This window comes from Fibroporia radiculosa (genome assembly GCF_000313525.1).
Source record: "Fibroporia radiculosa TFFH 294 genomic supercontigs, scaffold296, whole genome shotgun sequence".
Classification (NCBI taxonomy): domain Eukaryota; kingdom Fungi; phylum Basidiomycota; class Agaricomycetes; order Polyporales; family Fibroporiaceae; genus Fibroporia; species Fibroporia radiculosa.
The window spans coordinates 24,457-49,915 of record NW_012133193.1 but is presented as its reverse complement, the minus strand read 5'-3'; the positions used below and the strand labels follow the sequence as shown (position 1 = coordinate 49,915).

General features: G+C 51.5%; 8 protein-coding genes across 8 annotated transcripts; 4 read left to right on the top strand and 4 right to left on the bottom strand.

Moving 5' to 3' along the window:
• Nucleotides 1-1,899: 1,899 nt before the first annotated feature.
• FIBRA_00670 (uncharacterized protein) lies at nucleotides 1,900-4,857 on the top strand (the record flags this gene model as incomplete). Its single annotated transcript, XM_012322561.1, has 3 exons — nucleotides 1,900-2,284; nucleotides 2,772-3,957; nucleotides 4,689-4,857. The coding sequence occupies 3 exons, from the start codon at nucleotides 1,900-1,902 to the stop codon at nucleotides 4,855-4,857; spliced, it is 1,740 nt and encodes a 579-aa protein (XP_012177951.1).
• A 1,454-nt stretch (nucleotides 4,858-6,311) lies between these two features.
• Nucleotides 6,312-7,908, bottom strand: FIBRA_00669 (uncharacterized protein; the record flags this gene model as incomplete). The annotated part of the gene is made up of 3 exons (XM_012322560.1): nucleotides 6,312-6,754; nucleotides 6,820-7,213; nucleotides 7,267-7,908. 3 exons carry the CDS (start codon nucleotides 7,906-7,908, stop codon nucleotides 6,312-6,314), a joined length of 1,479 nt encoding a protein of 492 aa, XP_012177950.1.
• Nucleotides 7,909-8,071: 163 nt separating this feature from the next.
• FIBRA_00668 (uncharacterized protein) lies at nucleotides 8,072-8,492 on the bottom strand (the record flags this gene model as incomplete). The annotated part of the gene is made up of 2 exons (XM_012322559.1): nucleotides 8,072-8,332; nucleotides 8,388-8,492. The coding sequence occupies 2 exons, from the start codon at nucleotides 8,490-8,492 to the stop codon at nucleotides 8,072-8,074; spliced, it is 366 nt and encodes a 121-aa protein (XP_012177949.1).
• A 502-nt stretch (nucleotides 8,493-8,994) lies between these two features.
• Nucleotides 8,995-11,992, top strand: FIBRA_00667 (uncharacterized protein; the record flags this gene model as incomplete). The annotated part of the gene is made up of 13 exons (XM_012322558.1): nucleotides 8,995-9,086; nucleotides 9,141-9,238; nucleotides 9,298-9,372; nucleotides 9,425-9,510; nucleotides 9,561-9,724; nucleotides 9,778-10,114; nucleotides 10,169-10,367; nucleotides 10,427-10,803; nucleotides 10,871-11,009; nucleotides 11,061-11,287; nucleotides 11,340-11,683; nucleotides 11,739-11,805; nucleotides 11,858-11,992. 13 exons carry the CDS (start codon nucleotides 8,995-8,997, stop codon nucleotides 11,990-11,992), a joined length of 2,340 nt encoding a protein of 779 aa, XP_012177948.1.
• A 387-nt stretch (nucleotides 11,993-12,379) lies between these two features.
• On the top strand, nucleotides 12,380-13,636 carry FIBRA_00666 (uncharacterized protein; the record flags this gene model as incomplete). The annotated part of the gene is made up of 6 exons (XM_012322557.1): nucleotides 12,380-12,601; nucleotides 12,655-12,750; nucleotides 12,807-13,002; nucleotides 13,053-13,219; nucleotides 13,277-13,391; nucleotides 13,446-13,636. The coding sequence occupies 6 exons, from the start codon at nucleotides 12,380-12,382 to the stop codon at nucleotides 13,634-13,636; spliced, it is 987 nt and encodes a 328-aa protein (XP_012177947.1).
• A 2,406-nt stretch (nucleotides 13,637-16,042) lies between these two features.
• Nucleotides 16,043-17,928, bottom strand: FIBRA_00665 (uncharacterized protein; the record flags this gene model as incomplete). The annotated part of the gene is made up of 6 exons (XM_012322556.1): nucleotides 16,043-16,263; nucleotides 16,317-16,419; nucleotides 16,470-16,620; nucleotides 16,682-16,907; nucleotides 16,961-17,025; nucleotides 17,075-17,928. The coding sequence occupies 6 exons, from the start codon at nucleotides 17,926-17,928 to the stop codon at nucleotides 16,043-16,045; spliced, it is 1,620 nt and encodes a 539-aa protein (XP_012177946.1).
• Nucleotides 17,929-19,559: 1,631 nt separating this feature from the next.
• FIBRA_00664 (uncharacterized protein) lies at nucleotides 19,560-23,113 on the top strand (the record flags this gene model as incomplete). Its single annotated transcript, XM_012322555.1, has 19 exons — nucleotides 19,560-19,753; nucleotides 19,803-19,830; nucleotides 19,880-20,048; nucleotides 20,105-20,228; nucleotides 20,267-20,647; nucleotides 20,702-21,044; nucleotides 21,101-21,174; nucleotides 21,226-21,377; nucleotides 21,430-21,592; nucleotides 21,646-21,727; nucleotides 21,773-21,859; nucleotides 21,913-21,961; nucleotides 22,014-22,164; nucleotides 22,215-22,263; nucleotides 22,316-22,351; nucleotides 22,404-22,442; nucleotides 22,499-22,583; nucleotides 22,643-22,723; nucleotides 22,779-23,113. 19 exons carry the CDS (start codon nucleotides 19,560-19,562, stop codon nucleotides 23,111-23,113), a joined length of 2,622 nt encoding a protein of 873 aa, XP_012177945.1.
• A 587-nt stretch (nucleotides 23,114-23,700) lies between these two features.
• Nucleotides 23,701-25,395, bottom strand: FIBRA_00663 (uncharacterized protein; the record flags this gene model as incomplete). The annotated part of the gene is made up of 2 exons (XM_012322554.1): nucleotides 23,701-23,903; nucleotides 23,955-25,395. The coding sequence occupies 2 exons, from the start codon at nucleotides 25,393-25,395 to the stop codon at nucleotides 23,701-23,703; spliced, it is 1,644 nt and encodes a 547-aa protein (XP_012177944.1).
• Nucleotides 25,396-25,459: the final 64 nt, after the last annotated feature.

Sequence of the window (25,459 nt, the reverse complement as noted above, 5' to 3'; positions counted from 1 at the left end):
GATGAGTCTATGTTGTTCACGGTACGCGCACAGCCATAATAATCGTCACCGTGAACGTCTCATCATTTCTGATGGCCAGAAAGAGCAGATACAGTATGTTGAAACCCTAATTGATGAACCAGTCTGCGCAGAGATGCGACAATCCGTGAAACTGCAATTGATGCGAATGAGTACCGTCAGGTTCCGACAACGCCAGGTGCCGTAGGCGCCGGTCGTTTGCGTGGAATCGGATCTGAGATAGAGTTCACGAGACATTCCAGTGCCCCTGTGCCAGGACCCAGGGCCAAGCCGTTCAATTCAACTGCAGCGGCGACGGCCTATCGAACTTTGCAATCTTGTTCCTATTCCTACACGCGTGCCCCAGCGACAAGAATTGTCTCCAGGTAGTGTCCGCGCTTGCCTGGTTTGTGCCGTGAGCTTGCTTGCCAGCGCATCCCTGGTCGTGGTCAGGGTTCGAGGACGGATGCTATGGGCGAGTGCCATTGCTAAGTATATTTTGAACACTGTCCGCTCGTCGGCGGAAGACTGTTCGCCTCCGAGGAGTTAATTCGTGGGGTGTAGGATCCTGGGCATAGAGTCCGGGTGGCTGTGAATCTATTCGGCGAGCCATAGGCGTATGCTAGCTCCCCTTGGAGCACCCCTCGATCACGGCTAGCAGGACACCCTCTCGCCCCGATGCGCGCCGTCTCTGATGTGGGGTCACGGTGCTCGTTTCATTGCTTGTGGAATGGATACTTAAGCGCTGCTGCACCGACGCCAAGGGATGTCGAGATATATATTGCGGAACTGTAGAACGTACGTAGGCCGTATGAACTGCGTCTCGCCCGCTGCTCGCACATCTACCCTCTAAACTACTATTGCTCCGGAAATAGCGCTACACAATGACGCTGCGCCGCTTTACGCCTTCCGGAATGCTGTCGCGCACCTTCGGTTGACAATATGCAGCTGGATCTCGCCGTCCGTCCTGGTGCCTTGCAATTGCTATGCAGCTGTGCACCGAGGGCAGAGGATGATGTCACCATGATATTGTTCCGCGATTGTCGCGAGGGGCCCAGCTCATTGAAGACGTGCTCAAACGGTAGCGGCGATTGCAGTGGCCAGCGCTGGTCCCTTCTTGTTGGCAGTACCGCCGCCACAGACGACGCTAAAATGCTCTCCGTCGGTTCTGTGATGCTCCCGGTTGCAGTTGTTTTTGGTGTGCGACATTCATTTTGCCGTCGCCATGAGGTCACACAACACCTGTAGACGGTGTGCATAAAGTACAACACCAGTGAGAAACAAAATTACATTTATTTCTCAATGGTGGGGGACTATGTAGCATTGGATTGTGCATTTCTGGGAAGGTGTTTACTGACCGTTATTTACGTCCAAGGTGCGGAGACGGCCACGGCTTCGGGCATGGACGATTTGGGGTCCGATCGGTGGGCTGTCACGCGGTGGGTACGCTGCGGCGATGGGAGCCGCTGTGCTCGCTGTGTTTGAAGCTGGATGTATATGCATGCGTGGGTAGAAGGATGTCCGCGGACTGGGATAGGATGGAGCGAGGGGATAGAGCGCGCAGACGGAGGGGAGTGGGTTGTTCGCAGCGAGGATTTCAAAGGGCGAGGTGGAACGGGGTGGAGGTACCGCTCGGCTATTTTGCGCGAACGGGGGAGCGGGCCCCGGGCGTCTGCCGAGACGCGCGCCGCGGATTGGCCGAAAACGACGTCATGGTGGCGCGGAGACAGGCGAGTGGCCATTTTGGGCAGGAGCGGCCGGAGCATCCGGCACGACTGACTGAGCGAGCGGCCACAGCGCCGGACGCGTTTATTACCACGCCAGCAGGCGCCGGGCATGGGTTACGGACGCCCCACCGCTTCAGCCCAGCCCCGCACGGCGTTCTGTACCACCACCGCCCCCATGCCTCTTCAAAACAGACCACCATCTCCCCTGGACGACTCTCCTTCCTCGCCCACACAATCGCCTCCGTTTTCGCACCCCCCGCAGACCAGTCCAGACAACTCACCAACTAGACCTCTGCTTCGACCATCGCACTCCGACCCCGACTCTGGAATAGCGATTCCGTTCGAACAGCTTACGTTGCACGACCGAGAGCAGTCCATGAAGCAGCAACAGCAGCAGTATGCGTCACAGAACCACCACTATCGTGCTACGCACCCCGACAGCCATGCCCCCGCAATCAGCGCAAAGCAGGAGTGCTGGGACAATCGGCGGCCGCAGGAGGGTGGGTCTGGCTACGCAGATAGTATACCCCAGTGGGGCGCGTCGACGCAGCACGGACACGGTGAGTATATGCTCCATGTATGCTACGCTCGTTCTCGAGGGCGTGGGCGCAGGGGGTCCGGGTGTTGCGATGAGGCCCGGGGTTGCCTAGAAGCGGCCGTGGGGGGGTCGCGTAGACGACAGTGAGAGTGCTGTTCGCCCGTGCAGCTGAGCAGGGCGACGTCGCCCGGAGGGTATAGTAGATAGCGACGTAGGGTATGAGAGCGGGCGACCGCGTGCCTTTTGGGTTTTTGGCTCAGACAGGGCCGCGGGATTTTTGGAGAGCGCCTCTCGGCAGCGTTCGCTCTGCCGTCATGGTCCGGAGTCGAACGCCCGACCGCCATGAGGCGCATCGATCACCGTCGCCCGTTGCCGTGCTTGTGTTTTGCCATTTGTTTGCTGCACAGGACCCACGGCTCCCCCGGCCAGCTCGGCTCCCTTTCACTCTTCTCTCTCTCCCTCTCTTTCTCTTTTCCTCCATGGCTGACTGATGCTCCCTCCCTCTCTAGTATCCTCTCGCCCTCGCCCTCTCCACTCGCCCTCTGCTGCTGCCATCTCCCGGCCCGCTCTCCCTCGCAGGAACTCGTCTTTTTCCAAGCGGCACGCCTCTTTCGACACTCCTCGCGAGGTGCCGCTGCCGTACATGACCCATTCGCATCACCTCTCATACTCCAGCACAGGCAATGCTGCGCGTTCGCACTCCCAGTCGTACGCGCAGCCCAGCGTGATGACCGACAGCGATCCAACCTATGTCTATGATTGCCCGCCTCCCTCGGGCGCCGGTTCAGACCACGCGGGCTCTGCTTCTTCATCGTCCACCGATACCCTTCTCTCCACGTCATCGCCATCATCGTCGACGTCCGCGCCGCCGACGGGTCGTGTTGATACCCCCATGGATACGGGCGCCATCACGGGCGCCGGTGGGAGCTCATACTTCGTCGATATGCCTACTGTGGCGTCTTCGTCTCAACTCAGCCTTGGTGCGCCTTCTGGTCAATCCACGAACAGCAGGAATCCTCCAAGTCCCATTCTTCCTTTTTCTCGTCCGTACTCGTCGCCAGATGCATACGGAACGCGTCAGTATCCAGCTCGCATTCATTCTCCAACACCCGTCCGCCCCACTGGCATGCCCGACCGTAGTTCGACAGCAAGCTTGCCGCTGCCCCTACATACACCTTACCATACCTTACCACCGTTCGCGAGCGCTTCATTGACTGAAGACCGAGAGATGGATCCGTTGCCATTGCAATACTCTTCGTCATCATCCTCATCGGCTACATCCGCTTCCGCATCGACGCCATCGCCGTCCATGTCCATGCAATCGTCGTTCGCAGTGCCTGCGCGCTACCGCTCGCCATCAGTCGGCTCCGATTGGGCGCATGAGCGCTCCGTCTCTCCACCGATCTCCCGGTTCCTTGACCGCACGTTCAGCTCAGCCGCGTATTCCCCGTACTCGCTGATGCCCGCGCCAGTAGCTGCGCCATCTCCTGATACAGATTCTTTCCCGCCTCCTGCCCCTCCGGTGGTCCTCACGCCTCCTCCACCTCCACTGAGTGAAGAAACAAGTATGCGTGCGCCTCACGAGCCTTTCCTGGCACCGGCGCCGGCGCCGAATGATAGTTATATTGCGGTGGAAACGAACTTGCGGGAGTACTGCCTGCTTGTGAGATTACCTGGCTTCCGAAGAGATGCAATGTACGTGTCTGATTAGTATACAAAGCCTTCCATGCTGATCTCCACCTATTCTTTCTATGCGACTTTGTTATTCGACGGTGATGGCACGACGGGAATAGCACGCTTTCCACACGAAAAAGACGGATATTGCATGTTGTTGCTGACTCGTGGGAGCCGAACGGCGGTACGTCGCTATTTATGGCTGTACTTCGTCCCAAGAGCTTACTGACAGTATGACATTCACCTTCGCGCCCTGGCGTCTTTTCCATTATCTATTTGACAGGTCATTTTGAGAGGCGAATATCGTTTGGGTACGATGCGGACCTCGCGCAAGTGCGTGCCGAATTCGACGGCGAATTTCTTCGGGTAATTGTCCCGAGGCGGAGTGCACCAGGGACGTTCTGGGGCATGCGCGATTAAAATGTGTGGTTCTTGCCTTCACCGAATATCCTGTCTTGCCTCCGTGGACCATTGGCATGTGGATGCGCCGTTCCTCACTCTTGAAAATTGTTGTCAACGGTCAGCCCTATCGTGTACATTCATATCGACACGTATCAGTGGTTTCGTTCCCGGGCAAGTGATTCACGTAAAGCGGCGCCTGCCTTTGTGTCTGGGGAGCAGAACACGCGGCCTGGCACAAACACACAGTACATCGCATATCAAGCATCGGTCAGTAATCCTGGATGGCGAGCAGAAAGCGTAATCATCACGTCACGACAACTCATGGCATCACGAATTTACATCGGCCACAGCCTTAATGCTCCTACATTATTTCTTCCTTCGTCCATCGCCGCTCTCGATTCCGACCCGTTGTTTATCAGCCATAATAACGCATCCTTGCCCTTCGCCTATCTACGCGTCTCCGGTATTGGTGTCGATCGTGAAGACAGGCCCGTTGGATATCCTCTCTCTCCCCATTAATGCTTGATCCGTGTCGTCGGATGGTTCGCTCGCTAATCGCTCGACATCCCATTCTGCAACTGCATATCCATCCGTTCTACAGTCTTGTGTCGCATTTCGCCCGCACGTCGTATATGTGTGGGCACTCTACATACAGCATATACATACATCCATATGTATCATTTAACCATCGCTATCCAAGCACGCATTCAGTTTAAAATCGTTGCCCATCCATCCGTCATCCTTTCGCTTGTCTGCCGTGGTTATGATTATTCCGTCTCGGTCTTCCGTGTCTGCGGTGTCCCGGTGCATGGTCATTGCTACTATGCGTTCTGTATTGTACGTGTCTACGTCCTTGTTTATATTCTCCAATGCTGTGTGAACCTCGGTTGGATGTGCATTCGGTCTTGGATACGGGATACCGATGCTCCTGCCGCCTTTATTGATACAGATCGTCATTTCCCATTCGTCCATCATGTGCTGCTCTCCACTACATCCATATCTCAGCCTGCCGCTCTATTTTCTACAGGTTCATTACTTTTCACCTTGCGCCGAGTTGCTTACTCCCTGTTTCAGGTTCTTCACATGTTGGTCTAACGGTCTCGTGGTTCTCACTGCATTGTGCGATTGTCCCGGTCCTGACCGCACGTTCCCCATCCGTCCTCTATTTACCCGACATTCTCTGACTCGTTCAATTCTTTACATGATCTCGCGCTTTCGTGCACGTTCATGTCCATGTGTCTACGTCAGCCCGTTGTGTGCCCCTCGCTTAGCAGAGCTCGTCATTCAGTCGTTTACACTCCGAGCGCGCTACGTAGATATCGATAAAATACACAGATCGCTTCTGGAAGGCGTAATATTTTTGTCCCGGTGTGATGGATGTACATACTTGGCGTGGAGCCTATACGTGTGCATGTGTGTGGTGATACTTCCCCCGCGCAGTCTTGCACGATCATCGTCTGACGAGCGGGGTCTTGGAATGGGATGCCCCGGTATGGCGAGCACACGGCGCAGGGAAAAGATGAGCCTGAAAGGAACAAGCCCGCTCGCAAATGGCTCCGTGATGAGCAGCACGGCGGCACCTTACACGAATGAGCGGCGGAGTCGCGAGAAAGCGGACGGTCAGCAGTCAGCTGCTTGATATGGCCGCTATCTGACCGCTCTGAATTCTTCTCCCCCTTCTCAGAGGACCCGGCCGCGGAGCTCGCACCCGCATGTTCGTCTAGCAATCTTAGACGGCGCGGCGCGTTCCTGCACCAACGCATGTCCTACTCAAGCCCACGCTTTCTGCTCCTGCGCACCTCCCACGGGATCACAGCAGTCGCCACGCACGCACACTGCTACGGCAGCGACCACGACACGCGACGCGATCCCATGACGCGCCAGGCAGGGGCAGTACCAACCACAGGGCGAACTGCGACGATCAACCGACGGCGCCACGGATCGGGAGGGCGACTCGGACGTCGCGCAGGGGGTTACTCCCGCCCGCGACGGCCTGCGTTATGATCTCGCCTCCTCTCGTATGCCCTAGCCCCGCGACCCCAGTCCTTCGAGCGGGCGCCCCAGTCGTCTCGCACGCCCCAGATGTGGTCCTCGCTCAGGCGCGGCGCTGCCGGGCGACCTGCGGTGTGCAGGCCCGTGGTGTCGGATGCGCTTTCCCGGGTCCTCGCCCCTTGGTGTGCGAAGGGGCCGCTCGGCTGGTCCGGAGAACGGGGCGGCGGTGCCCACGTTAGAGATTGCATTTGAGTGTGGGGATTGATACCGGGCTGGTTGTGGGGCCCGGCGGGCTGGGCAGTGCCTTCCCATTTGCGCGCGCTCGGTGGGAGAGGGGCCCAACATTCATCGGCGGCGTAACGTTCGCTCGTCATCTCTCGCAAACGCGAGAGCGCCCGCTTATAGGCAAACTGCTCGTCCTTGCCTGCGCAGCGCAGGCGAGATCCGGTCAGCCTAAGGGCTAATGCAGGAGTTCAACTAACGATGTACCTGAGAAGATGGATAGGGTGTCCAGTGCAAGGGGCGAGGAAGGCGCCTTTGGTGCTTCCGACATGTTCGGTGCGTCATAAGATGCAACGTTCGGCCGGTAGAGCTCCTGCGTTTCCGCCACTGCTTCAGCCATCATCACGTCCACGTCGGGCGGGCGGGATGGGTCATGATTATGGCTGTGCTCAGCCTCGGACGGAGCATCAGGGAAGAACAATCTTTCAAGTTGCGACTCCGCGAGACAGATGACTCGACATCTGGCTTCATAAAGAGCGTCAATAAGGGAGATCAACCGCCGTGCTTGGTTCTTGGCGGAAAGCCTGAGGATAGGGACGGCAGTGATGGCCACAGTGTGATAAGTGGACGCTATCGTCATGTAATCCGCGGATCCAAGAGACTGTTAAGAGGATCAGAAGACTACTCAGAATGGTATTCCAGCGAGAACGTCACCTCGTCACAGAGTTCAACAAATGCGAATTTGCAAACCCCACCGGAGGACCACGGAACGAAGAGCTTACGCCCAAAGACTGACAATTCCATCGAGCGAGGAGTTGCTTCACCGGCACACTTTCTTACTTCTTCCTCGAATTCATCTTCTTTTCCGTACACGTACCAGCTCTTTTTGGTTCCGGCATCCGCGTGCACCGCCCTCCAGTCATGCTCGGAAGGGATCGAAATCACAGTACATCTTTCTTTCAAGGCTTCCACAAAGGGCTCCAATCGGTCTGTCTGCACACCATTCTTATACAGGTCATCAGGGATCTTGTTAGACGTCCCAACAATGACACCCCCCATACGCCAGAACCACGACAATACGTCCGCCAGAAGGGTCGCACTCGATACATCAAGTAGTTGGATCTCGTCGAAGACAATGAGCCAGTGTTGCAGAATGAGCCGTTGGGCGACAACGAATGGTATAGTCGGCTGCACGCTTTCATAAGCAGACATATAGTCCCTTCTTCCCTTCCGCTTCCACTTGACTGGTAGAGAGCCAGAATTTAGCAGCTCCCGCCAGCGATGGCGCACAGATCTGTTCCAAGTTGGAGGGGGTAGACCCTCTGGAGTTGATTTGGAAAATTGAACCTGTGACATTCGGTGTCGAGTCTCTTCCCAGACGGCACGGTAGATTTCCAACACAAGCTCGCTGTAGTGTTTGCGAGCTTTAAAGGGCGTCGGAACAGCAGAAAGCCATAGATCGATCAAAAAACTTTTCCCGGAACCGGGTGGTCCTGTCAGAAGTAAACCCTGGAGAAAGTTAGGTGGTCGTAGAGAACGTGTGCGATGCGCTTGCCTTTGGTGTCGTCAGTGCGACAATCTCTTCTGCATGTGTACGGAAGTGTATCAAGGCCTGGTGTTCTGGAGTAGCATGGGTAGATAAGCCATTATCGAGCCCAATATTCCACCACGGGCGCGATGACGAATCCTCAGTATTCCGAGCATTACTCCCTACAGTTAGGTATCTAGAAGTAAGAGCGGGTGGTGCGTAGCCGTCCAGTTCTCTTTGTAGTCGCCTAAGCTTAGGGAGCTAATTCAGCACCAGTCAATCACGGCAGAGGTACACATGAACTCACTTGCATGATAGCTCTAACCTGTCCCTCGTCATATTTAATTCGGCCTAGTGCGACGAGACCACGGTATCGCTCTAGTAAATCGACATGTTGAGGGAGCTGTGACATCCATCTTGAGCCCGGAAGCAGTACCACGGCTGGGCGACTACAGCAAGGGCGAGACGGTATGACAAGGCGGCCCAGCATACCACTCATAGTCGTTGGGCGGTGACTACGGTCGCAGGATCACGTCTATAGTTATGAATGCATCACCGTGTTATTGACACGATTCACAATCTGTACTCACAATATGACTGAGGCAAGATTACTTCCTCGAGCTAGACTCGAGTTAGGTTCTTGAGCACATACTAGTCAATAAGTAATATTACTGGAATTCTGCCCGTCGACGACAACGTTCCGGGATGCAGTGCGGCCGTTGCCGAAATCTCTAAAAAAGGCAATTACAGGCTATTGGCACACCTCGCCAGCGACGACCGCGTTCCAACCCTCATTCACCGCAACCACCCACCACGCCCTCTCTTGACCGCAGCCACGCGATTTCCAAGCGTACAGGGAGCGCGGGCACTCCTTTTAAACACAATCTGTGATACCTCACCGTTCTACCACCACCATGAACGGCCACTATGCCAACGGGGACGCGACTTCTAACAAGGAGCCGAGTTATGAACGAGTACAGTTGATCAACGATGAGAAGCAGTTCATGTGCGTAAAGGCTACTGTGCAGGAACTGTGCAGTTGATTATCGCTCCCCGTTAGGCCTGAACTGACGCCTCAAATGGGACGCTGGGGGCTGCAAAATGCGGGATTCGACTATAACATTGTTGCAGTATTTGGTTCCCAGTCAACCGGTAAAAGTAAGATTTTCGTTGGCCGCGGTGTCTACGTGACACTGATATCATAAATTTTCCCGCAGGTACATTGTTAAATCGCCTGTTTGGCACCAATTTTGACGTCATGGACGAGACGAGACGACAGCAAACAACTAAAGGTACGCTCTGCTGTTCCTGCGCTTTCTGCAATGCATCATTAACATTCTACAGGGATATGGATGTGTAGAGCCAAGGGAATGAACACTATGGTAATGGACGTCGAGGGTACGGACGGTCGCGAGAGAGGTGAAGACCAGGTGCGTGTCTATATATACCGGTGTATACTTTTAGTCTTATTAGGTCGTAGGATTTCGAGCGCAAATCGGCTTTGTTCTCTCTTGCATCATCAGAAGTTCTTATCGTTAACCTGTGGGAGCACCAAGTCGGTCTGTATCAGGGTGCGAATATGGGCCTTCTGAAAACTGTCTTCGAAGTCAACCTGGGTCTATTTGGGAAGAAGACTGCGGATGGGTATGCGGTCATATCGTCGCTTGACATTTACCTTACCTCATTTTATATGACAGCCGTAGTCAACGCACCTTGCTGTTGTTTGTAATCCGAGATCACATCGGTACCACACCGCTAGAGAACCTGAAGACAACCTTAACTGCGGACATGCAGAAGATTTGGGAGACGCTCTCAAAACCATCCGAACTACAGGATCGCCAGCTCTCAGACTACTTTGATCTTTCGTTCGCTGCTCTACCACACAAAGTACTTGCAGCAGATAAGTTTGAGTCCGAAGTACTAGAACTCAGGAAGCGGTTTGCAGACAAGTCACGAGAGGATTGTGTCTTCAAGCCCGCATACCACAAACGTATTCCCGCAGATGGTGCCGCGTTTTATATGGAAGGCATCTGGGTCAGTCGCGCATACATGCTTCTCAAAACCGCGTTTTGACTTCGTGTACAACAGGAACAAGTTCAAAACAATAAAGATTTGGATCTTCCTACACAGCAAGAACTGCTAGCTCAATTCCGTTGCGACGAGATTTCTACAGCAGCACTGGCTGAATTCAGCGAGCAGGCGAAACCGCAAAGAAGGCCAATCGAGTCCGGGAAGGTGGTCGACGGCCTGGGAAGTATGATGCGCGCCTGGAGATCTGGAGCTTTGTGTAGGTGCACTGTGACGGGTCCACTGTACATCCTGTTGACCAGTGCTGGCATCCACTAGCCCGGTATGACCGCGATGCATCGCGTTATCATCAGGGAGTCTACAGTCGCAAGCGTGCGGATCTTGTATCCGTGCTCGATTCTACGTTGTCGCCCTTGTTCCTTGGACAGCTCAAGAACCTACATAAGCTGTGCCTCGTCACCTTCAAGACGGAGATGCTTGAGGGTATGCGTGGAGAAGGATACAATTTTGCAGATGTTGTTGGTGCAGCTAGAGAACGATGTGAGAAGCGCTTCCTCGAGGGTGCGCAAGAAGCATCAGTTGAAGGCACTGATTGGTCCTACGACGACGAACTTGGATTGTTGAAGGAAGAAGTCAGGGGTGTTGCAGATCAGTGCCGGAAGGATGAAACGAAGAAGATGGTCAATGTGATTGAGGTAAATCAAGACAATATTTCGGGCTTGCGGTTGAAATACGTTCGTCCCACTCATTTGACATGTACAGCGGAATTTCAAGAAGCAGATATCGGAGCCAGTTGAAATCGCTCTCAACAAGCCTGAGTCGGACATGTGGGACAAGGTTCTTTCTTCGTTCCGCTCTACTCTTCAGAAAGCAGAATCCTCGTACCTTGCGAAAGCGAAGAGTGCGCATTGGTTTCACTCATTCGCGCATTAGGTATTTACGTTTTCTTCAGGCTTCGACTGCACCGAGGAAGAGAATACAACATCGCTCGGAGCACTGCGGAAACGAGCATGGCTTGCATTGCGCGCGAAGATCGACGAACAAACCTCTGACGCGGCCTTCCTGACGAAACTTCGTGTGCACTTCGAGGAGAGCTTCCGTTATGACGAACAGGGTGTGCCCCGGGTGTGGAGGCCCGGTGATGACATCGACGGCGCATTCAAGAAGGCCCGAGATCAAGTAGGTGTTTTCGCGCATTGCGTCAATCCATGCGCTGATCTTTCCCCACAAGACTTTGGAATTGATCCCACTCTACTCCAAAATTCAGCCCATCGATCCTTCTTTAGCTTACACGCTCCCGTCGGAGACGTCGGACTCCCTCTCGGAAGTGGATGACTTCGACTTCCCTGCAACCTTGATCATGTTCACAGAGACGAAGATCTTGGATTTGATGAGCCGCTTTAGGCGTGACGCCGATGCCTACTATGTGGAAGCTAAGCGCAGTACTGTGTCGAGCGTCGCACAAATACCGTACTGGATGTATGGTGTCCTCGTCGTTCTGGGTTGGAACGAGGCTATGGTAGTGCTGTTCAACCCTGTATACTTTGCCATGCTCGTTTGTCTGCTCGGTGCTGCGTATGTGGCACATTTCATATCTCATAATGATGAGCTGACCACGTTTGCATTTCAGTTACGTTATAATACAATTGGGGATGGTTGGCCCTCTTTTCCAAGTGTTGCGAACCGTTGGAACCGAAGTTAGTCACGCGTATCACTCGGAATGTTCTGATATTAACATCTCGCTTTCAGGTTCAGCGTCAGGTCAGCGCCCGTCTGCGGGAACACTTCTCTCAGCCTGTTGCAGCACCACCAGTTCGCGCAAAACGATTGGAAGGTGATGAGATAGAGCGGGAACTTCGGCACAGAAAGGCAGAGCCTCTGTAAACCGTATGAGAACCGTATTTACCATGGATAGACATTATATTCTTGTAATTATTGTTTGGTTGGTTTCTCTCCACTAGGTTGGGTAAATTGGATGACAAGGTAAGGAGACTTACAGTCTTACACGGAAAGGATAACAAGCAGATGATATGACGGGCTCTGAACAAATATAAAAAGAGTAGTCAGATCTGACGCATAAAAAAATGAGTCGGCCCAGGTTCGAACTGAGGACCTTCTGTGAGCCATTGTTAGACAGATGCGATAACCAACTACGCCACCGACCCTCATAATAGGCTTGCGCAGGTAAATCTGATGCGGTTTGCTCTTGTTTCGGAGCAACTTCCCTGGCCACGGCGCCACGCACCGCGTCCGACTTCCATCTTAACATCCATGGCTTCTACACCAACGCCTACCCCTGCGACCGCACCCGCGCCAGCGGCACAAAGGTCAAGCAATACTGAGAACATCATTACTGCACTCGGAAATGCATACAAGACACAGACTGGCGAGCCTCTTCAGAGCAATCAAATCGCTCAGCTCCTCATTCAAAACATGAGTCAGTTGAGCGAATTGGCGAAGCAGGGGAAGTTGAACCAAGCTCAAATTCTCCAGGTAACGTTCAGTTCTAAGTTCTGAACGATGTGAAGTTTGACCCAATGAACCAGTTAAAAGAGTATGCGGACAAGCACAAGGCGGGCGCGACGGCATCCACTAGTGTCCCAACGCCAACGCCAACACCGACGCCTGCTCCGCCTGCTGCAGTGAGACTTATTCTTCATTTCTCCACGCATCCAGTTACCCATAGAAATACCCGCAGGTTTCGGCTCCAACGCCTACTAATCCGGCATTTCGAACATCAAGTACACCCTTGCTAAGCGAGCCACCCAGCTCCGAGTCAACGTATCCTATCAGCCAATCCGTAAATCCTACGAATCCAGGCCCCGTTCAATGGCAGACGGCGCAGCAGGCGCGACCAACACTCAGCGGTGGGATTGTGGGTGGGAGGATATCAGGTTCGTGTAGTGATACCAGCCAGCACGGCTTATTGACTGGCTGGGCGCAGGCACACCGGCTCAACTTTCAAAACCATCGGATGATGCTAGTCTCTTAACCGATGATAGCAGGACGCGAAGAAAGAATACTCCAGGCGATCAGAGTATGCGTCGGACAATACAGGATCTAGTTTCGAGCATAGACCCAAACGTTCGGATCGAACCAGAGGTCGAGGATGTATGTTCACACACTATGGGTGTCCTCCTTGCGATGATCAGAACACAATTTTCTTAGCTCTTACTCGACGTCGCGGACGAATTCATCGACTCGGTGACGAATTTCGCATGTCGTCTGGCAAAACATCGAGGTGGAGACACCCTCGAAGTGAAGGATCTCCAACTACATCTTGGTCCGTTTCCTTGCCCATTGACGTTGAGATAAATACTGATATATAAGGTAACAGAACGAAATCATAATATTCGGATACCTGGTTTTGCTTCAGATGAGACGAGAATATCTCTGTTACAAACGGTGACCGCGCCACCTACAGTCCCTGCACCTGCTGGTAAGAAGGGTGTTCAAGGCACGCAGTCGCAGCGCAGTCATCGACTTGCACAGGTGCAAATGGCCAAGAAGGAAGCAAAGTTGATCTAAATATTCCCATCAACACTCGCGTGCTATTTATTGTATGTATTGTTGAATCGTCTTGCTCGGTATCTGGACACCGTTTAACGTCAGCGTCGTTGTATCGTTACTTAATGTATTGTATGTTGTGGATGTTGCATGTCGGCGGACATAAGGAAGCTGATCAACTGTGTAGTCGGTGCCGCTGCGATGTGTTAGAAGACAATGTGATTGCACAGTTATTCTCTCCAGATGAGAATTACATAACGGGTCGGTGGCGTAGTTGGTTATCGCATCTGTCTTACAAGTGCGCACAGAAGGTCCTCAGTTCGAGCCTGGGTCGACTCAATTTTTGCGCTAGTACATCATCGTTCGATTTTAGCTGAAAGCCCATATGAACAATATAATTTAATTGGAGTTTGAAATCAGACACGGATATCAGCCGGATAACAAAATAGTCATTGTTGTGAAGTTGAAATCATAAAACATACGGTACATAAGTCTGGCTGCCCCAAAATGTCAAGAAAATTCCAGCTCCATCAGCACCCAATATATACAGCATTCAACAATTAGGAATTTATATAAAACTAGCAGTATACCCGTGCATACGCACGGTTGGTTCATTACTGATTTCGAGTAACAGTGTATCTAGTGGGCAGCAAAAGTGGCAGCTCCTGCCGCTCCGACCTGTGGTCGGTCGCCTCGGAGCTCCTGTTTACATAGCTACCGCAGACGCTGCAGAAGTTGGGAGAGCGCAAGAGGATACATTTTCTGAGATACATTGAAATAATTGCAAGAAAGATATGATAACGCGCAAATTGAAAGAGTGGGAAGCGGACGCAGAAGCCGTGTCCAACACGGGATATAGGCTGGCAAAGGAAACCATGCTTATTTATAATAGAAGAAGATGCGGAAGATATCACGCAGAATACAAGCACTACGCAATTGCAAGCCCCATCCAGAGGGCTAGCGCTGTAGCCCCCCGTACCGGGGCAGATTAGTCACTCGAATAGCGCCGCATGCTGCAGCAAATCCCTTGCTTGGAGGGTGCATAGTGGGCGAGGAACAATGACTATCTGTCAACGGGGTCAATGTATCAACATATACTCCCGAATGATAGAGGTGTAATGATAAGACTAGTCACAAAATTAAATAGCACGGAGACGCATCGAAAGACGGAGATGGTCCTATCACTACAGACTACATCCCCGGGTTCTCTCAAAAACGCAGATGCATTGCGTTTACAAGGCTGAGTACGAGACGAATATCTCATTCAATGGCGATGACTTGAAGGTAAAAACCATCTGTGTAAGGCGATGAGAATAAAGGGTAAGTGTGTCTGCTCCCGACAAGATTGCATACGTACGAAGGATAGCTTCCTCGATGCTACCAATGCACCGGGCATTCCAGCCATCATGATGTTGCGTGATAGATGTTGTGTTGAACATGATCCATGATACCTACCCATGCTTCAGATCGGTCTCGTTTCCAGTCATGTCGTCTTCGACACAGGCTGATGATTGATGACAAGACCACTAAATTACTTCGTTCGGATGAAGTTGTGACTGGAATCACGCGCTCTTTGAAAGTTTTAAACCCGCTCACATAGGCAGACGTACCTGATGCCCTATCGAGATGGGATTATGATCAGATAAGCTACTGTCATGGATTCAAGACGTACGCATAATATAATTGACCATCCCGTAACAACGTTTTTGAGATCGGTTGAAGAGATTCGCCGTATAAGAATGCTCGTACCCGTCTCCAGTCGGATACTTCATGGTAGCCATTCAACACAAGCCGCCATGAGATCGCGATGAAAACGAATGTGTCGTGTAGGAGAACCGAAATACCAATTGCACCGGCATACATCTCCATTTCCGTCGTCACGCAGAAATTTGTGGGGCCAATAGTGCCACCCGACGCGGAAGGTATGAGCATCATGCTTCCAGCGAGAACACCCAGCCACACAATCGTGTAAGCACCCATCATATACTTATTACTGTGGTAAACAGCGGACATCCGAAAGTAGAAGAGGAGGCTAGTTGCGGAGACAGATAAAGCCATAGAGGTGGTATCGATCTTCTGTATAACCCGCGTGCGCCTGCTGTCGCGGTGGACTGCCGGAGTAGCAAGCGGGAGGCGCAAACGACAGAGCAACGCGCTCGTGACAACATGATAAGCACGATCGCTTCACTATTTATTCTGAATATATAACAGTGTACCTAGTGGGCCTAATTACTCAGAGATGTAGATGCCGCAGGAGTTGGGAGAACGCAAGAGGATACATTTTCTGAGATAAATTGAGATAATTGCAAGAAGGATATGATAACACGCAAAGTGAGAGAGCGGGAAGCGGACGGTAGAAACCGTGTGTCCAAAACGGGATATAGGCTGAAAAAGGAAACCCACAGTTAATTATAATAGAAGATTCTGCTAACACACTTCTCCAATCCCTCTCTTGAGTTCTGACATGGCCGATTTGTGTTGGCTGATCGCCAGCACGATGAAAATGTGCCAAATCGCATGCGAGCCTCCCCCGAATCGGTCGAGCAAGTGTGAGTGAGCCCATCGCGTTGACAGGTAGCACTCTGGGAAATGAGTAGCATAGAAGACAAGCCCAGTGACGTACGATAAGAGAGAGGGCACGATAGGACCTATATTTTCGGTTCATTTAGAGTATAAGAGCAGATAAAAATAAGAAACATACGAATGAATGCCAGCATCTGTGCGGTGGAGTGTAATACTGCAAGGCGAGCAAGAGGCGCCACGCTGGTGAAAGCCAAAGTCACAAAGAACATGATGCGATATTTCTAATGGACGATCGTCAGATCCGTGAAAGCCAGAGACCATGCATACTCACGCGATACTCATACTTGTTGAACCATTCAGTAAACGGCAGAACGCTCCCCGAAACTCCCATAATCAGACACAGCATAAGGAAAAATTTACACGTCGTTGGATTACACTGGAACCCGTAATACACAACTGTACCAACGGACGCGCTGATCAACCTGCAGTCGCGCAATGTATCAGCTCGAAACGAAGGACAATTTTTAGTTACTAGAAACATACCAGCCAATGCCAACGTAATCTATTCGAGCACAAAGCTCCATCCCCTTTGGATGCGCGCAGCCCGCCATGGTATGCCAAAGGGCGCTTGTGAAGAGACAGAGCAATGCGAAAGCAGTGAAAGCGAGCGAAGGTGCATCGATTGGCGCATAAGCAGCCGAGAGTGGGGAATATGGGATGAGTGTAAATAGCCATGTTGTGAAGGGTATCAGATGGGTATGGATGTTCACTACACGATTCGTGATCAATACGATATAGCTGCTACGATAATGAAGTCCTCACAGGTCTCATTATGGAGAGCAAAAAGAGACAGTATTAGACGAGGCCATTCTTGTAGAGGTATAAATCTATGCCGGTCATCAGACAACCATAAGAACCGTGAAGCGTTGTGCATACCGATATCCATGCTGGACGAATGGATTATTACGCCATTGGTCTGGCAGGTCAACGTATTTAATAAGTCGGGAACCGTTTAGGGACTGTTTGACAGCACGCGCAATCTCCAGTGCGACCTTCTCGATGGTGTCTTCGCCCTCACGAAGATCAGAGGAAATCTCATGCACAAGCTCCGAGGAAAGCACTTTGTCATACAGATCGGATAGGGCAGAGGTATGGGAGAGCGGAGACAAGCAGAGACTATGAGGGAGCTCTGTAGACGACAGATGCGACTGTAGAGATTGCAGATGGTCGGAAAGAGTACGAATATAATGCAGTGGTCTATGAAAGTCTATGTCGGAGACGCGACAGCAGACGTCGTCAAGACGTGAACGCAGGTCGGAGAAATCGAGGTCGGGAATCCGTGAGCGAACAACATCTGGCATATCAGGTAGGTGTGCGCGCATGCCGTCAAGGCTGGATACATCTAGCATATGAGACTTGACGTGTTCGAGACTAAGGTCCGGGAGCTGCGAACAGACGAGTGTTCGTATAGACTGAAGCATATCCAACCCATCTCTGGCCCACATCCTAACTTCATCAACAGTCAGTTCACCTCTGCTCTTGAGCGAATCGGGTGAATTTGGGGAGTCGAACAGAGTAAGGCGAGCTTCCAGGTCAGCAAGGCAAGAAAGAACCTGGAGGCGGAGTGCAGAAAGAGTTGGAGCGAGCGACGAGTTTGACAAGTCTAACGCTTCTAGCGAATGCGGCAAGGACTGGCATAGTGAATGACGGGGATAGGTGCCTGCCTGATTTGTCGAGAAACGTCGTGCGCCTGGGATCCGACGACGGCGCACTTCAGTAGTGCGAGTCATGGTGGCCATTTGGGAAGATGATAGGACTGTGAAGCTGGAGAGCAGTAGTCAGGTTTACAACACTTGATGCGCCCCTCTCGGCGAGCGGTGATGGATATATGATGGGGCAGTTTGGAGCTTGCGCCTAAATAGAGAACCACTCACAGGGGATATTACCTAGCGCCAACCTTCAATTAAAGAGCCACCCAGCTGCCGGTGCGGGTGGTTTCAGAAGGAAGGGGCGCAGGTGGAGAGGTTAAAGAACGCAAACCTGGATGAAGTCGATTCAGACCGGGTCGAGGATACGCGAGCCCACGTGACTTCATATACCCTCGATAAGCGCCTGCAATGGTATCCAAAACACGCCGAGTGGGCACAGGTGGGCACTGGGCACTCTCTTTGCCTTTCACACACGTTTGAATCATTCATCAATCTCTTCGTGGCAGTCCGCTTCATTCTCTTTTGTTTCCGTGCAAAAATCGAAGCTAATTACTGCAGCCATATATACCCGGTTAACCCTGATGCATGTCTTACTGATTGGTCTGGGGAACTTGCCGTATCCTCGCACGCGACATAGGTTAGGCCATCGTCGTCCTCGATGGTTCTTACAAGCTCATAATAATCGCAATCACAGTATAGGACATCTAATTATTGACTCAATCGCGTCTCATCTAGGTCTATCCTTCGTACCGGAGAGGGCGGGCTACAAAGCTATCAAACCAGATGTTGAACTAGGGAACCAAATTGTGTCTCTAACCCTCTTCAAACCTAGTGAGTGATAAACCGTGTCATGCACCAACCTCTCAGATCATATTATAACTCATACATAACTCATGTAGAGGCTCTCATGAACATTTCTGGTCGACCCGTTGCTGACGCCATACGCTTTGCTGGGATATCGCCGTCAGCTGCCGTGGTAATTCACGACTCTCTCTCTCACAAGCCAATGACAATCTCACCAAAATTCGGGGGATCAGCCAACGGACACAATGGCGTGCGGAGCATAATATCCGCACTGGGTAGTAACTCGGATTTCCATCGTTTGAGAATAGGCATCGGCCGTGACGACAGTGACCCGGCACAGTATGTTCTGAGTCCGCTGTCTCCAGCCGAACGCGAATTCTGGAGTCCAGGCGGTAGAGGTGTCGACCTTGTCTTGAAAGAGTTGACCAGGATTGTGGCCGGCCCGCGATAACGTGGAATTCGAATTTCGAAGTGAGTGAATCATCACTATAAGAACAAGCTGTTTGATACAAGGGTGTGGCGACGTCGCTTTTTAGCATCACGCGACATTCTGTGGAGTCTTTCACTGACTTCGGGGCTACTAACATCCGATTTCTGCACAATTCTCCCGTATCCATACGGCATGAGGCTGCTGGAGGGCAGCACGCGATCGTTCCATCTCGCTTCTGTCAGTCGTTCTTCTCAGTAGAGTTTGCTTTCCGTGTGGTAATGAAGCATCAATATCGCGAAAGATGTAAGGTCACGCGCTGGCTTGGCATCCATGTTCTCTGCCCGTTGCATGTGCTACAGTTCCTTCGACGATAGCTTGCGCGCAATAATTCCATGCCTTCTGTGGATATATGGATACATAAGGCCCAGCAATGGGTCTGGTGTAGACGACGTCCGGACAGTGTCTACTTGCTTTCGTGATGTCGCCCTTCAAACGACTCATCTCACTGCTAAGTGGTGCTTCTCTTCTGAGCGTTGCCTATGCCCAGCCGTCACCCGTCGTGCAAGAAAGAATATCTGCTGCAATTGCGAAAGCTGCTATAGATCCGTACGATGTTAACTATACCGAGTTTGTGAACGTATTTATCGGAACTAACGATTACGGTGATGTCTGGTGAGTTCTCAACGACTATACCCAACGGCATCTCATTACGGCGACAAAGTCCTGGGGCTTCTATACCTTTTGGCATGGTAAGTGTTTGTTGTTGCAGCAGGTTATTGATCGCACTGAGTACTGTAGGTCAAATTTTCGACGGATCTCACGGGGTATGCTCCTGCCGGTGTGTACCAGCCATTCTGCAGTCGTATACTGGATGACATGATAAATGGACCAGGATACGTCACGGACCCAACTCAGAAAATACGGGGCTTAAGTCCGATGCACGACAGTGGGACTGGATCTTCTCTTGGTAAACGCCTATGAGTTTCTCGCTTTGCCCAGGGAATTGAAACATACCCCGCTTAGGAACGTATGGCAATTTCGAGATCATGCCTCTTTTGTGTCCGGGAGGTTACGAGACCTGCACTGTAAGGTTGGACGATCGTGAACGGTACCGGAAGAATAATACAGATGTGATCATCCTTGCTCAGTATGGGGATTCGATTCGATCGCTGACTCAAGATGCAGGATGCTTACCCCGGCTACTTCTCTCAAACTATGGACAACGACATCAAGATGGAAGCCACCTCAACACGCCGCGCTGGCCTGGAACGTTTTACTTTTCCCGAAGGATCGGGAACGCCCTATTTTGTTCTCGATCTCGCAAACGATCTTCCGCAGTCATTTGCCGGTGGTTACTTGGACATCGACCCAGCCTTGGGTAGAATCACCATCGGAGGACACTGGGGATCGAGGCATGTGGTCGCTTTGTTACCCATGGGACATTTCTCATCAAGCTGTGAATAGTTTTGGACCTGGGGCGTTTCACTACCAAGCATTTGCTTGTTACGACTTGCTTGACGACGGGAAACAGACACTAGACGAGTACGGCGTCTGGACAGGCGAGACGTGAGATTCCTGTCGGTCATGACCAATGGTTGTTTGAGTCTCATCACTTTACAGGTACGGACTTGATTACTGGGATGATGCTAAGGGCCTAGGAGAGACACATCTGAACCTATCAGTGAACCTCATTGGTGATGTGTATCAGTCTGGCGCCCTCTTTTCATATGCGGGGGAGCCCAGTGAGATCAATATCCGAGTTGGCATCTCATTCGTATCCGCGGAGCAAGCATGTCTGAATGCAGAGACGGAAGTGGGAAGTGCAACATTCGATGAGATCATCACGCAATCCCAGACGCTCTGGAACGAACAACTAAGCAAAGTTACGATTGACTTTTCTCACACAGAGCCCAATATCACGGAGCTTCTTTATTCTTCCTTGTATCGCGCATCGTTGACGCCGGTAAGAAACCGTTTAACGCTGCGGTTGGATACCTCATGTTTGAATATTCGGCCCAGAATAATGCCACGGATGAAACGCAAGGCGTGTTCGCCAACACCACGCACTTTTATTTTGATTCATTGTATTGCAGGTGTGTCGTGGTGATACAAATATGTGTGCGTATGCTCAAAGCGATCGACAGCTGGGATACGTTCCGTACTTTCTATCCCCTGATGGCGTTGCATTCCCCGGTGGAATTCGCTCAGATTGTCGACAACTACATCGATAGCTATCTCAAACGTGGGTGGATGCCCGATTGTAGGGCGAACAATCTTCCGGGTTGGACACAAGGAGGTAAGAGTAACATGTCAAGACCGGCCCGGGCTAATAGCATCTATCCTTGCAGGCTCAAGTGCCGATGTAATTGTGGGACACTTTGCCATGACTTACCACGATGAAGCCAAGCAACTTGGCATCGACCTGGAGCAGCTGTATGCGGCAATGATCGCCGATGGGGAAGTCAATCCACCAGAATGGAACATTCAAGGCCGTCAAGTTAATGTTTACAGGTACGTGGGCTCACTAGTACCTACACGACTTGGCTTGATCAACGCGCTACAAGACAATACGGGTATATTCCTTTTGCAGTCCTCGATACTGCTAGTACGGGTCGTATGACAAGGGAAGGAAGCAGGACGGTTGAGGTGAGACGCTATTTACCTCGGTAGATCACATCCCGAGTCTCGCAGTATGCATACGAAGATTTTGCCATCCGTCAAGTAGCATTGCTATTAAACAAGACAGAAGATGTAGACACATACACAAACCGGTCCTACGTGCGTCTTCAATGCTACTGGAATACCTGCCTTCTGAACCTGTTTGAATGTAGTTCTATCGCAATGTTTGGGATCCCACCGTCGAGAGTGACGGATTCACTGGTCAGTCATTCTCATACTGTATTCCGTCGATATTGTGACTTACCTCTAATAGGCTTCGCTCAGAAGCGCTATTCCAACGGCACTTTTTACTACACCGACCCTATTGACTGTTCTCCAGCCGACCCAGATCCCAATAGGGAATGCTCTTTGCAGGACGATAACGTCGTCGGCTTTTACGAGTCGTCGTCTTGGGAGTACAGCTAGTAGGTATTGGTGGCCAGAACATTGGTATATATTACTCATGTCTTTACAGTTTCGCTCCACACGATATGGCTTACCTAGTTCAAGTTATGGGAGGTAACGTGCGTTTGCTCTCTTGATGAGCCTAATTTTCGAGACCGATGCGCATCGCAGACTACCTTTGTTGAACGTTTAGACCATTTTTTCAATGTAAGTATCATTGGGGGGAGGAGTTGATGATCACTAAATTTCCTGTTCACAGGCGAGCTATTTCAACGTCGGAAATGAGCCATCTTTCAACGTAAGCTGAACACTTTTTACGATGTCTCCGAAAATGATGTTCACTCCGCTTTCAAGACACCTATCAATTATCATTATGCCAATAGTCCGACAAACAGTGTCGATCAAGTGCACAATACTGTCTTCGAATATTTTGACATCAGTAAGTCATATAGTATGATAATACGAGCAACGTTCTCATGTAGCCTTTTGTGACTATAGCGCCAGCCGGATTGCCTGGCAACGACGACCAAGCAGCAATGGCGACTGTGCTAGTCTGGCACCTACTTGGGCTGTATCCTGGTACGTCTTATATACCTCATGGCTCAGCAGCATCGTTCTGATAAGGTCCTGGCAGTGCCTGGTACATCAGAAATACTAGTGGTCTCTCCCTTCTTGCCCACATACACCATTCACAATAGCTATCTGGGGGTCAGCACGACAGTAACAGTCCAGAACTTCGACTCTCGCTCAGTCCAGCAGACCATACCACCCGGCGTGGCCGCATATGTGAAGAGCGTCACTATCAACGGCCAGCTGTCCCCATCAAGGTGCCACTTCGACTTCTACGATACATTCCGAGTCGGCGGGGAAGTAATCATTGAGGTAACCTCCGACAAGAATTCAGTTAATGATTGCGGAACATCTTTGCCTTATTCCTTATCTACTGGCGGCTTCAATAGTGTCCGATGATGTGCCAAGAATGGTCCACAATGTCTGGGTTGGAGGCGTTCCGAGATCAGCACTCGATGCGCCTTGTACAATGTAAAGTTGAAGTATCGCAGGCGGCGGCACTGCTGAATACCACCATTTCTGTATGTACATTTATAAAACCGCGATGTTCAGGCAGTGTATTGCTATACTTTGACAAGCGTTCAAGGATAAGATGAATACCTTATTGAACGCACGGGAGCAACAAAATGATTTGAGATCTACTCAATGCCGTGGTAGCGATAAGGGGTATGAGTTTACTAAGAAACGGGTAAAGATGGACAGCGGTGGATCATAGCAGATTACAAACACAGCAGTATCAAGAAATGAATACAAGCACCAGATACAGTACGAATAGGACTGTCCCTAATATCATAATCATCACCACATCGCAGATCATAAGGAAATGGAAGAAAAATCCAAACAACAACTACGCAGTCGACGGACCTGCGACAGGCTTAACTGGGAGTCGAATAAGAAGGACGCCAGCATTGTTGGGGTCTGGGGTCGTTTCTATATGATGGCTACCGGATCATAAGCAAACCTGCTAATTCGAGGAAACTAATCACTCACTCCTCCATCGCGCCAATAATGGCCAACTTTAGGACCGGTATCTTCCCCTTTGAATGATTCCCCCGACCCGTAATTACACGCAATTCCGGAGTCCCAGCTTCAAGAGCGTCAAACAATGATTGCTCAACTCTAGCCACTGCTTCAGGGACCTTCAAACGGTGCACATCAATTGTTTGCGGCTCAGGAGTGCGATTATGCGCTAGAAACCAGTCAACAGCTACACGAAGAAATTATGTATAGTAGGACACACCTTTGAAGTAGCGTCGCTCGGCTCTCGCGTGCATGGCCTGGGCATTTTGAGCAGCTCTATCGTGTTCAACTTTCAGCCGAAAAGCCAGCCAAAAGTCTTTGTCACGATTTGCAGCATCATACTCCCGCTTTAGCTTTGCCCTAGTGGCATCCAGTTCAACGGCTTCCTTCCTCAGAGTATCAGCTCTTGACACAAGCGCCCCATGTGAATGTTCCGAGATCACGCTAGGTGCCTGAGACTCAGCGACGGACACATTATCCGGAAACTTCGTGTCCATTTGATCATACGACGGGGGTGGACTCCTGTTCCCAGTACCTCGCTCTGTCATTGCTGCATCCACGTCATCCGGAGTGGGTATGTCGGGCATTTCACCAGCGGGTGGTGCGATGCTTGGAGTTGGCAGAGGATCTCCAAGCTCTGGAGGTACTGAGACCAATGGGTCCAAATGTCGTGAGGATGGTCGAAGAGGAATTGGAATTGGAGGAGAGTCTGTCAACTCAGTCCTCGTAGGCGTGCGAGCTCCGTCATGGAAGCCATCGTCCTCAATAATCATGACTGGAGGTAATCGCTCTCTTCTGGTTTCTGGGCTTATTGATCTCTCTAGTGGAGTTGTTAACCCAGAATAATCTCTAGGTCGTCCATCCGAGCCGCTTGCTTGACTACCACTTTGTTCAGGTGTAGTGAGTCCAGAGGCGACGGATCTGGTAGGTCGGGATACAGGACGAGAAGCAGGGCGTATTATCGAAGGGTATGTCTCCATTCCGGGGGTGTGGGGAATGTCGGGAATGTAATCGAGCTCTGATGGTGTTCGCGTTCGCATAGGTAATTGCTGCAGTCGCGACGCGCGAGTAGCCTCTGTGTCCGCCTCAGACCAGTCAGAAAAGGAGCCCGGAAGAGGACGAGTGCTGGGACGACGTGCGGGGACGGGGGGAACCGGTGATCTTGCATGAGGTCGTAATTGTGGTTGCGATCGGGGTGATATGGGGGAGCGCAAGATAGGGGGACTGCGAGCGGTGTTAGACGAAGTTGTGGAAGCATTGGGAGGTACTTGAAGGAACTGGACACGAGAGGGAGCACGCGCAGTTGTATAAGGCCTAAGAAAAGCGGGCAAGGCTCGCTGGACGCGACGCCAGAGTCGACGAAATCGTTTATCTTCCAAGAGTTCTAAACCAAGGTCGGAAAGCAGTAATCCAAGGCCAGTCCAGACAACCACGATAGCAAGCCTCGTCACGCTTGCTGTGAACAACAAATCGACGAATAAACGAAATCCAAAGGCGACAAACGGATCCAATGAGCGGGGAAATTTGGCTAGAAAGTGGTGAAGAACTGCTCCTTCCCACAGTCCAACCAAAGAGCCATTTACCCTATGGTTGTGGTGGGTCACAGTGTCGATTATCGCGCGCAGAGCCAGTCCAACGCCAATGGCGAAGATATTGTCCATTTGTCATGCCCGACAAGCAGCGAGATGGATGTGGCAAGAAGCAAAGCACACTTGTCGCGTTTTC